General features: G+C 40.2%; 1 protein-coding gene across 1 annotated transcript in view; it reads right to left on the bottom strand.

Moving 5' to 3' along the window:
* The window catches only part of SVEP1 (sushi, von Willebrand factor type A, EGF and pentraxin domain containing 1), a 126,766-nt gene that overhangs the window by 76,753 nt on the left and 35,366 nt on the right, over window positions 1-14,647 (bottom strand). Inside the window, exons 4-5 of the mRNA XM_049794922.1 lie at window positions 4,139-4,297; window positions 3,713-3,892 (exon numbers count right to left, since the gene is read on the bottom strand). Coding sequence (XP_049650879.1) covers window positions 3,713-3,892; window positions 4,139-4,297 — 339 coding nt within the window. The remainder of the gene's footprint in view (window positions 1-3,712; window positions 3,893-4,138; window positions 4,298-14,647) is intronic.

The following is a 14,647-nucleotide window of genomic DNA, read 5'->3' on the forward strand; positions in this document are numbered from 1 at the left end:
AAATAAAAAGTAGTAGCACTGGTATGGCCTGAATTTATGTTGTTTCAGTGTCATAACCTCAAGCTCTTCTACAAGGACTTCTTTCCTTTGCATTGCCTCCAGCTCCCCTCCTCTTCAGCCAGTATCTTATGATCCTGCATTTGCCCCCTTGCCACCCTCTGGACAAGACTGAGCTACATACACAATGCCTGGCCTTTCGGTCCCTTGAACAGCTAAGCTGTAGACACCTACTGTCTGGCCATGACTATGTGATGATGATATGTGTATGACAACCGGGTGATAGCAAGCCCAAAAGTGTAGATGCCTGCTCAGGTCCTAGTGCACCTTTTGCTTAAATAGTTCATGCCTCTTCAATAACCAGCTACTGATTTTCCAGAATCAGTGGAAAACTCGCATGGTTGAAAACCCTGCTCTCAGCTGAAGCTGGCAGATACTACTCAGTATGTTCGATAGTTATTAGGGGGGAGAAAAACACAGAAGGGCAAACAGTGTAACTGCTCAAAAATATAATCAAGAACACTGGGGTTCCCTAAACTCTGCTCTCCCTGGATTGTTTTCCACAGCTTCTGTTGACCTTGCTGGCAGGAAGGCAAGGTCTGGTGATGGGTGGCTTCGGAGATCTGGATGACTTCTCCATTGTGGTTTGGGATGGCGATTTTACCAACGAACCCATCATTGCTGCCACCAGGTACGAAGCAAATCATGAGCTCCTCTCCAAATGCACTTGAAAGTAAGCCAACTTAGCAACTTTCTCTCCTTTTCCCAGTAGTTGTTTACTCTGCACACCGATGAGACAGAACAGGCCTACAAGTGGACACATAGACTGAACAGATCACCCTCAAACTAATAAATGGACAGATGTGCTGAGCACTCTTTCAAATGAAAGTCAGCTGTATAAATGCTAATAACTACAAGCCCCTCAATGCTACAAAAACCACATGTTAAATAATGTCTTTTTTGAAAACAGCTATAGTGGCACCTGATTGGAAAAAAGCCTGTAGAAAACCCATGGATATGGATAGGAAAAAAAAAGAAAAGAAAAAAAGCCATTCAAATGCACCTGATGTATCTTTGCATTACCACTGTCTCATATTTACTCTCTGAAGGTACTGTTCCTCTTGTGCTTGTGTATACACAGGCATCCTCTAGGAAGTTCATTTAAGAGTATAAAAAAGATACTGAAATTTCCATCTTGCAAGATGCACTCTGAGCTTCAGAGCAGCTTCCTAATATGCTGTATCTTAACTGTAGTAGAATGAGTAAGAAAGACATTTTTACAGCTGAATAACACATGCTTTACACAGAAGTGAATAGGCTTTCTCTTTTAAGGTTTCTATGGAAGCCTTTAATACCCAATCTGTGGTAAAAGCAAGCAAATGCTACCAAATTCTACAGCATTACTGAGAAAGCCTGAATGAATTAAGAGCATTGAAGAGGCTCTCAGCAATGTTAATGTGCCTACAGAGAAGGCACTCCCTTCATCTACCTGGTAAGACTAGCCACCTCTTCTGGAAGGACTGTATAGCTGTAGTGCTCCTGCTTCCTCAGTGTTTCACCATTCACGTTTACTCAGTGTCTCAGTATGGTTCTGGCAGAAACCTGTAACTGAGGCTGTGTTATCCTGGCTCCATGCATTAAACACAAAACCATCCTCTTGACAATAAGGCATTTTCCATGACTAAGAAATATTTCCATAAAGCCAGTGAAAACAACAACAATGGTATATTCTGCTTGCTCTGGGTTTTTTCCTAATACACTTTTCTGGATTAAATATATGCTTTGTAGCTGTTTTTTTCATGGGTCACTGTTAATTGCATGACATGACTGCATTAATCACTTTCCAATACCACAGCAGATTTTAGCTAGCAGAACAGCTAAGGAGTACTTAATGTCAAAATCCAAACCAGTGCAAAGGGATTTTCCTTCACTCTCCCTTCCTAATTTATGTGATAAAATACTCCTGGGATTAACAAGACAGCTATAAACTGTGCCTTTGATCTTGCTCCCTTTCATAGTCTGAGTAAATTGAGACTAGCAGATCCAGCACATGTAAAGGTAGGATTTTTAATTTTTTTTTTTTTTAATTCAAGTCTTCAGTATGATGGAGAATGGCACAAAAAAAGCACAAATATATCCTTTCAATGCTTTGAAGGATATTAATTCAGCATCAAGACAGTATCTCAAGGCAGACTTTTCCCTCAACTTCCAAATTCCCTGTTAACAGAAGATCATGCACCAACACCCAATAGGTGAATATTTTTAATGCTCCAGGAAGTTTTCCAAGTACTACAATCTTCCACTTCTCTACAGTGAAGATGAAGGATCCTTTCTTTGTGGCTGACTGCAACTTTCCTCAAATTTTTTGCACTGGAAGCTACTGTGTGACACAAGCTTTGACAGGCAGGTGCTCTTTCCCACTATCCCAGTCTACCTGAAGAAGCATGCATCTTCAGTCTATGTTTTGACTGCTGGGAAGTCAATAGCTCTAAGTCTAGGTTCTCAAGACACCCTTATGGTACTGGCCAGCAATTTATTTTCTGTTGAAAGCTTCCTGCCTTCTGTCACTGGAAGCTATAAAGACTAAGTTTCCCAGGATTATTTGAAGAAAGTCCTGCAACATAAGAAGAAGTGGACTGCTATATAAGAATGTCCTGAGGAACTCACCTTTCAGAATCATGCCTTGCTGTTTCTTTAAGGGCTGCAGTGTTTGCTGTAGTGGTATAAAGTGCTATGCATCCAAGGACCTACCCTATCTCTCTCCCTGAACTCAGTGCCAGGGCAAGTTACAGAAGGAGCTGATGACTTCTTATTTACTAGCTTCCACTGCAGCATACTAATGTCAAGTGCATCCAACTCAAGTTAAACATGTTGAACTGCAACATGTGGCTGTTGAGGAGATGAGGGCTGCTACCTGTTTTTTTCAGGCCCTCCTTGGAAGACATACCAGACAGGACTACAGGGGGTTGCTGCTCACCTAAATCATCAAGAACCCAACCTCAAGCAGAGATGAGTGATGACAAAGCAAAACTGTGCTCCTATGTACTTGAAAGAGCTCCAGAAATAATGTTTTCCAGGATGCTCTTTCCCATGTCTCCCCCCTTTCACACCTTCTGGTTATTTCTTTTTCAGCTGACATTCTCTTACAGTCAACTTCTAGGACACTGCCAGTTGTCTCCTAGTAAAAGTCCACTCAAAATTCTTCTGAAGACTATGCTCAAGGCCCAAGCTTTCCTATTTTTCATAAGAAGGAACTGTTAAGAAAGCAAAATGTAATTCTTCCATGGTTAATGTCTCCTAACGCCAATGCCCATCTATGCCAGGAGTCTGGTGGATATTCTAAAATACCCATGCAGCAAGGCCTTGTTATGTATTTCACTACTTGGTAGGTTTGCTGGATTTACATAATGTAGATAAAAAATTCATAGAAATTGGGTAGAGAGAGGCTTAAGGAAGGAGAGTGTAGATTCCCTGCAAAAGACTGTCTACCTAGCAAATATTGCTCTGCATTTTCTATTGTAGATGTCTTCCTGCCATTTTAGGAAGGAGAGAAACGGAGTGATTGGAGTGGGAGTTTACCTTTGGAACATTCTTTCACCCATGAGCTAACAGGATCAGATCTGCACGCCCAGCTATGTACTGAGCAGAGAAAACCACTGTTCAGAACAAACTAATCCAACAGGAAAAGACTTTTTCAAACACACAACACCCATACCTCTGCAAGTAGCCTCTGATCCAGACCACTGGCCATTGGGCTGACAAAGCCGGATGCTGCTTCCCACGAGATCAAATCCTGCTTTGCATCGGATGCCGCAGGCAGCATTAAAGTAATTGTTGCAGACATTCTGGACAAAGTAACCATTTTCAGGGGGCTTCAGTTCAGGGCAGTGAACAACTAAGTAATTAAACAATGACAACAGAGTTATTATGCTAGCTGGATTGCAATAGGCTTCTGAAGGAAAACAATTTTTTTCATTTCCAACTGGACTTGCATATTGGTACTTTTCATCTTTTAGAATGACACAGAAAAACTTGCATGCAATTTGACATGTCCTTCACAGTGCAAACACAAATAACAAAATTGTCCCAGCACTGCATTGTGCATTCCAGGGGTATTCTGTTCTTGGATGGAAACACTTACCTTCACAGGTTTGTCCTACAGCATGATAACCCTCCTGGCATGTACAATCTTCAATGGAGGTACTTCCTGGTGGAGAAGTATGATTCTCATCGGGACATGAGGTGCAAGTGCTGATTCCACCTGGTGAACCTTCAGGCTTGTATGTTCCTGGTGGACAAGCTGTTGAGCAAAAGAAAACATGCCAGAAAGGACTTCAGGATATCCACCTTTCACAGCTAGCATAATTTTTCAGGTGTTTTGCTTTACTTTTTTACATTATTTTTTTCTACCTCATACATCCAGTGTCACTTAGGGCAGGAGCATTCTCCACTTAAAGTGCTGTAGAGTTCTTACAGGGGTGAACTAAAGCCCACCAAACTCGGTGGAGGTCTCTCCAGTGACTGCCTGGGGACTGAAATTAAGTCCATAATTAATCTTCTTGAAAAGAAGCCCAGTCCCAGAAGACACAGCAGATTTTCACTGATAAAACGGTGCTGACCTCACAAAGACATTGTTGATTTAGAGGTATAAAAAATTAGTTCAGACAAAATCCTTGCCATTCAAAACTACACCAAAGCTTAATGCATACAAGTTCTTAGTAACAAGCTAACACAAGCTAACAAAAACCCCTGCCCTTGATTTACACATTATGATTATATATGATCCACACACTATACTTGCTAAAATGTATGAACCATAAACAATGAAGCAATTAATCAAAGCAACTGCTCCCTGAAGCTTTTTCACTCATTTATATCCCATTTAATATTTTAAACTCTGTGCAACTACATGCACAAGCCTTAAAGACATTCAGGAGATGTCTTCAGAGGCAGGGAAAATGCATAGGTAAAAGGCACCTCTCACCTGAGAGCTTCAGATTGGTTGGGTAAGTCTGAGTCTCACCTCTCTCTGCCTTGAATTCTATTCTTAAAGAAACCACCATAATTACCTTTATTTATTTCACAAGGATGGTGTAAGAAACAAGGGAGTGACTAATCAACAGGTGCTGATAAAGTGAAGTATGGATTGCGTAGATTACTACTTGAAACAGACCTCAGAGACACTTGTGCTGAAAAACATACCTCCTGATGTAAAGTTCAGGAAATATTTTGAGAAGGTTATGTAATATTAACACTGAAACCCAGCCCAAAAACCTCTCATTTCATTAATTTCACTGTCTACATATTTTCCTAATGGCCACACTTTCTATTGCAGACTGCAAGTCAGCCTTTGATTTCCTCCCCTCAGCACATTTTGTACCATCGAATGCAGCTCTGGATGGTATAGGGAACTGTACAACCATAAAAATCCTCAAGTGCCTTCCTTCTTACATAGTCAGGTGCGCTCTGCTTCTGGAGCAAATCTCTCCTATTGAGGTATATTTCCTGGAGTTCACAGATTGTGGCAGCATCAGTCTTTTCTTTGGCAGATATTGGACCAGCTCTATTTGTTCTGAGTTAGATGCTAAGATACTCTAACTCTTGTCCTTTTAATGAAAACAACTTCCTGCTTTCTAAGCAATTGGGGGGCGGGGAAAAAAACAAACCGAAAAACAAATGCAAAAGAAACCCCAGCTTCCTTATTCTTCATCTGTCATGGGAGGATTGACTTTCATAAGCCAAATTTTATGGATTATACCTTAAAAAATCAACTCATATGAATAGTTAGCATTTCCTCTTTCCAGAAGGAGTACAGTCTTTTGAATAGCTTCCAGATAGAATATTTTTCTTTCCTTTTCAGAAAAATTTGCAGTTTTATTTTGAAGAAAGCAACCGAGTGGCTAGCAGTTAAGTGGTGATTTGGGGTGCTGTAAATTGCCTTCACAAATCTGTATTTTAAACAAGTCAAAGTACCAATCAAAGCATTTCAGGAAGGAGTAAGGGCAGAAAAATCCAGTCAGAATTAGAGCTGGGAATTCTTCATTATTGTTTTGGGACTTTCAGAAAAGCATCTGAAAAAAAATCCCTTTCCTATCGTTCACCTGCTCTTCCCACCCAAGATATTCCTCTTGGACTGTTACTGCTTCTTTGCCCTTCTTCTGTGCAGAAATCCTCTCCTTGGACATTAGGTCTCTGAAATATTCTCTCATGCGTCAGATGACCACCTCCAAACTGGTCCAGTATCAGAGGTATTACTCTGAAATACTTCTCTCTGGCACTTTGCAGCAGTCTCTGTGCATCCTTGTTAAAACTAATTGGTATCCAGCACAAAGTGATAAAGTGCACCCAAAAGGATGCAGGAGAGTGCAAGTTAAGCATCACAGGGACCTGCTGTATGACAAAGCTGCCCTCCACGTGCCATCAAAAGTAAATGAATCTCTTCTGTTCTATGTGTGGCATATAAAACAACACCTAAAAGAAGTGTATCATTAAAAAAACCAACCAAGCAACAAAAAACCCAACCTAACTTCTTTCTTGCAACCGCACCTTAGATGAAGAAGCAGCAGCTCTTTCCTGTTTCTGTTTTGAGAACTGGGATAAAAATAATCACCTATTCTATGATGGGCTTTTTTAACAACAAACCAACAATTTGCTTAGGGCTTTGAATCAGTCTGGCTTCAACAAAAACGGTTCATTCTGAAATTACACTTACAATTTGCTCTTTCCAGTGAAGCAGCAAGAGGTAAATAATACTGTTAAAATTGTTCTTAATGTCTCTACTGGAAAAGACAAGTACTCCAAATGGCCTGATTCTTTTTGTATGCTTCAAATGCTTCCCACTGCCTTTGTAAAAAGTCGAACTACATCCTATCTTGTTTTTTATGTAAAATTTTCTCCAAACCTGAGTCCCTCAACTGCTCATTGACACCACATCTTCCCTACATGTATTCAGCTACAAAAATCCACACAAGTTACATTCCAAATTTCCACAAGATAACACTTGGTTACAGAGCTATTTCCAAGTGTGTGAGGTCACACAGTCTATCCTGTGATGCCAAGAGATGGTTTAAGAATGGAGCATAAGCATGCTGACCTCTGCATTTCCATGACAGCTGTAGAGGTTAGCCTGGCGACAGCTTAGGTTAAAACCATCCAAAATAAGCTGTGGAAGAGCAGAGTTTCAGCCATCTGCTGTAGACTGGACTTGTCCATACCTGACCCAGCTAGATGGCAGACCCATCCCCTCCTGCTCCAGACAGCACTACAGCATGGCCCAAGTCTACACACACTGATGCATTCAGAGGCAAGAGAGAACTCGAGGGGCAAGCACATCTGAAGAGCACATGTGGCCCCATCCACAACTGATCATACCGATGTCTCTCTGGGGTCTCTTCCAAGAATCACGCAGTCCCAAATTTTCACTGCATTCTAGTCACCAGTCTGCACTCAATGACATGCCTTCTATACCTGCAAAAACTGACTGCAGGGAGAGATCACCCTCTCCAGCGCTAATCTGTACAAACAATTTAAACTTTTTTTCAAGGCTTGCTTCCCCTTGCCGCCAATGTGATGGCATATAAAGGCTCAAAACAGTGTGTGAATGAACCCTAGTGTAAATAAGCATAAATCCAGCACTGCCAAGAATGACAAAAAAGGCAAGAATTTTTAAATGGGGAAACCATTTTAACAATAACAGCCTTTAAACAGAGAGGACACTTATGTGCACATCGGTATGTATGATCTTCTCAACGAAAGATTTAACTACTGCCTATATGCGAACCATGTTGTTCTTTGCCCAGAGACAAGGGGATGAGCAAAGAAATGCTTTTTGGTTAATGTAATTCTCATCTTAAGACCAGAATAGTGAATACTGAGTTACACTGAAGGATTACCAATTTGTTACAGGAATGAAAGGATATCTAGAAGCAGGGATTAGTGTGCTAACTCAAACAAGCACAGGCCGCAAGCTCCCCAAGCACACAAAGATGGTTCACACTGAAATTGTCATCAATCTGCTTTCATAAAATGGTAGATATTCACCAATGATGCGCATTCAGATTCTATTGTCTGTGGTAATGACAGTGCAATACCCTTCTGATCAGAAACGCAAGGAAATAATGGATGCTTACTTCAGCATGCCTCCTGCATTTTATTCCTCAGTTATACTCTCCTAGGTTATACAACTAACTGAAAAAATGTAACAAAATCCAGCATGTTTCTTCTGGTTTTGAACACTACAGGGCTTGATGACTTCTTAGGCCACCAAATTAATACATGTTTTTACTCCTTTATCTATCAAAAAAAAAAAAGAGTTGTGCATAGAAAAGAAATCACTAAAAGGGAAATATGACACAGGCTTGCTAGAAAGAAAGACCCATGGGGTAGACATAAAAACACTGCAGTCAATGCATACGTATTGACAGCATAACCATATGTCAAGACATTGCCTGAAGCTGAACAATGGACATGGAAAGTTAGGAAAGTCCACCAGGAAATCAAAGGACAGACTTCCAAATTCAGCAGCAATTCTTCAGCTCTGCCTGCCTACAATAATGACAAATTTGATATTTTAATCTTCAAGCAAGAGGAATTTAACACCGTAAAAGTAACAACATAAAACCAGGTATATTTCAGAGATTCATCAAACACTTAACACATATTATCCAGTTTGGCTTTTTTAAAAACTGCAAATACTAAAGCCACTGGCAAAGTTAAGCCAACCATTATTGAACCCACACAATGGCAGGAAGACTCCAGTCTGGATTTAAACAGGTAGAGATCATGTGTCAAAGGGTTCTAGTCTGTGACACAGGGTCACAATTCTTCCTCAGAATGTATGAGTACAAATATTACAGACAAACAATTCTGCCTTAGAAATTTAAATCTTTTAAAATCCTGGGAGAGCAGGAAAGCTCAATTTCCTCTCCAACTACACTAGTGTATCTAAGTCACTGAAATGGAATTATTCTCCATTTATCCCAGTGTAAGAGAGAGGACATTCAAACTCCATGTATTTCAAAGCTTAATTTGAGGGATTTTGTATTTTCTTCAATGTATAATTTCTCTCACTAACTACATTTACTAAGTAATCCATGGCATGAGCTGCTCTTTCCACACTTTATGCTAATGAAGGATCTGATTAAGGGTTTATCTTTTGCAGGATATGTCAGGAATCAGCTAGGCAATATCCTGCTCTCTCTTGCATCAACCTGAGCTCTATTTGTACACTGCTATTGTGATGATTGTAGTCTCTAATTCTCATTTTTCCGCATACATGTAAAGCCTAAATGAAATGACATCTTGATACAAATCACAAATATATAAATAGTCTTTATAATTCAATCCCCAAACTTCTTAAATGAGGAAAGCAAGCCTGGTTTCCATATAATCAAACTGGTTTTATGCTACTGGAATTACTTTTATGACACTGAGTACATGGATACGCATTCAACATAATGAAGTGGTGAATCTGTCCCAGAATCAGAGTATACCATGAATACCTATTTACTGAATATACATGGGCATTCAAGCTAGCATATGCCGTCTTGTACTTTTAGTCATTTGTTGGAAGTTATGTGGAAGATACAGTGTGTGCCTAGAACTACTTTGAATTATAGATCATAACAGGACAACCAAAACCTCAAATTAACTCACATTTATGCCCGTGGAGGAGAACTACAGCCTGAAGGTGTGGGCTTTCTCTCCCACTGCTTTACTTCACCTAAGATTCTTGTGCCTTGGCAACAGCATAAAAATAATAATAAAAAAATTAGAAAATATGTCACCCTGGCCTTTGTGTGTGTGAAACAAGTACTGTGGTAGCTGTGTTTGCCATCCGTCATTTTAAATTTGCCACCATGAATGGGCCTGACTATAAAGCTTAGTTATTTTACTAAATAGAAGTAAAAACTTTCACAAGGAAGGAAGTACAAAGAAGTAACAGTACATTATTATGTGCTACATCTTTCTACCCTGACATTTGCACCTCTCATCCTGACAAGGTACTACACGATCAGATTTGCGGAAGGGCCAGGCGCACCCCCTATTAGAAGAAGCACTAGGAAGAAGGGGCTGTTATGTATTCCCTGTGACAATGGCCTGCCTGCCAAATAAAATATGTTTTACAAGGCTAATGCATAGTGTCACAGAGGAAATGGAGATCCCTGTTCCACACCAAGCAGCCAGAGACTTCCTGACGCTTTCCCACCTACTGCTACAGCAGACAAAGAGTTTGGGATGTCTTGCAGTACTAGCATGTAGTACTGCCTAACTCTCCCTCCTGCCTCCAAAACCCATTCTACTGTCGCTGCACAGTTCATGAGTGGCCTCTGTAAGGGAAGGACAGGAATAACATGGGAGGCATACTGATTGAAGCCACAATTTCATGAAGCTCCCCAGTTCCCTGCCCTCGCCATGTATTTCGCAGTGATATCTCTTGGCTGTTGCTGTAACTATTCTATTCTGCAAATGTGGGGCACCAATGTGCCCCAGGATTCTGTAATTTTCCAGCCTATTCTACTAAACCAAACAATGAAACATGGTTGTGGGTTTCTCTCCTGGTGTTCACAAGCCAATAAATGCTCAGCTTGGGCCAGCAGAAAAAAACAGATTACTCTGGCCTCTGAAATGCACCTCACTGGACTTGCACATGAAGATATTTAAGTCTGCTTCTCAAAGACTTTCCACACCCTGGGTCGCTACTGTAGAGACTGCATCCAGAAGTTACAGCTTTTGTTATCACATTTAAATTTGGGAAAGTGTTTTTTTTTTTTTAAATCTCCTATACAGTAGCTTTCTCAGAACAGGCACTTTGTGCCCATGAAATGTCTTTGGAAAGCTAAGGAGAAAAAAATCTAAATCTTTGGCAGGTACTGTAATCCACCTTTTTGCAGTTTGCAACATGTATGGTGCCATAAAAAACCCCATGAGCCAGAAGCATGCTAGGATTACAAAAAGTACGCAAGGAAGTGGCTTTAGTTAAACATTTGACATGTATGACTTGTACAAAGACTGCAAAAGAAAACCTTGAGCTTGCCTTTAAGTGTAGGGATCAGGGAAGGATTTCTGCTAAGTCTCAGTGTGTTCTCCAGCTCTTTAATATCTCCTGTTATAAACCCAGCATGCGCTCTGCATTAATTTCAGACAGCATTGAACCTGCTCATCCATCTGCTCTTTGTCAGTATTCCTTAAGCATCCTTCTCACAGCAACATGATTAGCAATTTAACAAGCTAGATGTCTTCTCTGTTCCTATTTGATGTATTTTGCTCCATCTCTTTATCACATTTTCAAATTTCTTCTCACTGGAGAGAGCAGGCTGAAACAAGTAAGAAGTTTAGCTTCTTACCTGATAGCACTTATACCTGATACATAGGGAGGGGTTCTCAAACCTTTTAATTGAGTTTACAGAGATCGAAACTGCAATATTCCTCTACCAAATAGTCTGCAGCATTTAGAATGACACTTTGAGATGATCTAGCTCTAGAGCTTTAAGCACTTCTAACAGTCATAACAAACTTTCAGCAGAAAATAATTTGTTCACGATAAAAATGAGAATCTTGGATCCTCTCCCATGGGGCAGAAGAACTGGAAAGTTGCCTGGAAGGAGATGCAGTCCCTTGGGTGAACATCCCATCTCAGTACCCCAAGCATGGGGAACAATCTGCCTGCTGAAGAATATAAGCCCAAGAGCTATTACAGCTTGTAAAAGTTAGGACACCTACAAGGACCTTCTTCCACAGGGAAGTCTGGCTGTGAGCCACAACTGTGCTGAGCATTCCTAGGTAGGCTTGGGGCCAGCACATTTAGATAGGATTACTGCTACGCAATAATTCTGACTGCAAAATATTCTCCTCTAATAGTAGCAGTACTGCGAATATACAGAAAATCCATTTATGCCCAGTTTTAAAACTTTTTTAAAAAGCAGACCAACTATTGTATGTTTAAAACATGGAAAGTGCCTTAAACAGATTGATACTTGAACCACATGTGTGTTGCAAGGACACAGAGCTTTGAAAAGTATTTTAAATCTTTTACAATCATAAAAATAAAGACTACTATACACACTTTTATGAAAGGTAACTTCTCTCTTTGCCTCAAGGCATGTGGCTTACTCAGGAATAAAAAAAAAGAAAATCCTGATTCCATGTGCTGTACTGTAACTTAAAAAGACCCTACCCATGCTTTATTCAAGATACAAGTTCACAAGATATACCCTGACAACTTGTGAAATTTGTGTACACAGAAATGGCATTCATGTATTGAAATGAAGCTTTTTTGGTTTAAATCTCAGTGGCATTTTAGACAGTGTTTAGAGATTTGCTGTTTGCATAGACATCAAATCTAGCCTTGATGATACATTTGGAGGAAGTACCCAAAGCAAACATTAACATGCCTATTAGCTATGGATATCAGCTCATGCCAGCACTTTTGATTTTTAGAGCTTGAATACTGGTTTATGTCCTCATGCTCCTGCATATTTCTAAAATGTATCGTGCTAAAAGTGTACAACAAATTCCAAAACTACAAAAAGATCCTTCTGGGAAATTAACTTAATTAACTGTGTAAAGTTTGCCATGCAAATAGAGATTATTTATGAATGTATTTCTGTGCAAGAGAACGTTTTGTGTCCAAAATTTCACACACAATCAGACCCTTACTTAAAAGGGGAAATCAAATCAATTCTGAAATTGCTTTGCTCAGAGCAGAACTAGTATATAGTAGGGTTCTCTGGATGTGGTCTTCACCATAATCACAGACGCACGTTCCTCAGTAAACCTTGATCACTGCTGATGTGACAGCACATCCTACTCTAAATAGTACTGTTCTAAGTGCCCTGGATCTCTGGATAGCTTCCTGCTATTTAAATACATAAACACTGAAAAGGAACATCACCATCCTGTCCTAGGTGCACTTATTTGCCTTTTTAATATACTTGCTGTGAAGTTATATTTTTGCTTTTATATAACTGTAAAAAAATACAGACAGGCTGAAGTAAAGCAAATTCCATTAAAAAGAACCCCAAAACTTTGTTTAGTTTGTGCTACACACAGATAAGCAAATACTTGTTTCAGAGATCTAGTATCTGTCTTGTCTGACGGCACTGGAAGCCCAGTTTTCTCTAGGCCTGGTCCAACCATCATACCACGTATCAAATTACTCTTCCTTTCATCTGACAGAAAGGGTTCTGGGTCAAGAAGGAAAAGGGAGGGCAAGGAAAAGGACACATTTGCAGAGTGGGATTCAAATCAGATGCAGGGAGCAAAGTCACTCCATACTTTTTCTTACTTTTCCATTGCTCCTCATTGTACCAACAAATGCACCGATCCATCACCTCCCTAACAGGATGGACTAATAAGCAGCTACTAGATGCCCAAAGGGCCAAAATTATCCCTAGACCAAATCCCAAGTGATGGCATCAGAAGAGCAAAAAAGCTCCATCTGGGCTGTACTATATGCTGCTTGGTTAACTTCCGCGTGAGCTAGAGGCACACACTGGAAAGCAAGAAATAGTCCTCCTTTATCCACAACTGGAAAGAGGAACTACTTGGAAAAGAGAGAAGTCTGAGCTGGTGCTAGGGAAAAAAAATTGATTCCTTAACAACTCCGGATGTGCTACACCCAGAGGAAACCGGACAGAAGTCAGAATCTACTCCATTGCCTGCAACTCTTGGGACATGCTGAAATCACCACAAATCAGCCAGCGATTCCTCAGCATAGCTTACACTTTCTGTCAGAAGCAGGGACCAAGACTGTCATGTTACACGGCTAACTCAACAGATCACCTCCTCCTGGGATTCCTCAAAGGTAATTTTAACCAAAATAATGGATTTGAGTTTAGAAGTTGACAAAGCATGCACCCGAAGCTTCACAGCACTGATATGTTTCTGCAGTGAAGAACATGCCTGGTGGTTCAAGATCCATTTCCATTGTGTTCACCTACTCAGCAACTTGAACAGTTTTGTGTTCAATGATTCTTGGGACTTAGGACTGTAATTAAAAAATGGCTCTCTGGTCAAACTGAATGACCAAACTGGCTTTCCTGAGAGCAGCAAATTGCACAAGGAATCCAGGAGGAGTCAAAGACTCTACATCCTCAGATTTTCTCCTTCTCATTCAGGCAAAAATTGTGAATTTGCTCTCCGGCAAAATATTAACAGAACCTTGTATGGTCCTGAATTATTTTATCAGTCTAATGTGAAACATTCCCTTTCTGCTGTTGCCTCCTACACCCCCACTCCCAGAAGCTGTTGGTACATAGGATCATGAAGAAAAAAAAAAACGGATATCTATTTCTGCTTCCTTTCTCTGCAGATCAGAGTAGTTCCAGTTGCTGAATCACAGATGGGGAATGCAGCAAGTAAAAGCTATTATAAACAGGAAAGTGAAGCCATTTCTGCCAGACCCTCAATAAACTGTCACTACTGCATTAGGTGCCAAACTTGGCTTCTTTTCCACATCCCTTATTTTTATCATTAAATATACTTTTCAACAACAGTGATTATACTCCTATTAAGTAACATTTCTGAGCACTGAAGATTTAGCACATGACTGTGCAGATGGAGAACATATGTCACTAATTCCATGTTTATTTACGTAGCAGCCCAGGCTAGGAGTCAGACAGTTTTTGGTTAACTTAAGAGAGCTGAAGCA

This window comes from Accipiter gentilis, chromosome Z, assembly GCF_929443795.1.
Source record: "Accipiter gentilis chromosome Z, bAccGen1.1, whole genome shotgun sequence".
NCBI classification, from domain to species: Eukaryota; Metazoa; Chordata; class Aves; order Accipitriformes; family Accipitridae; genus Astur; species Astur gentilis.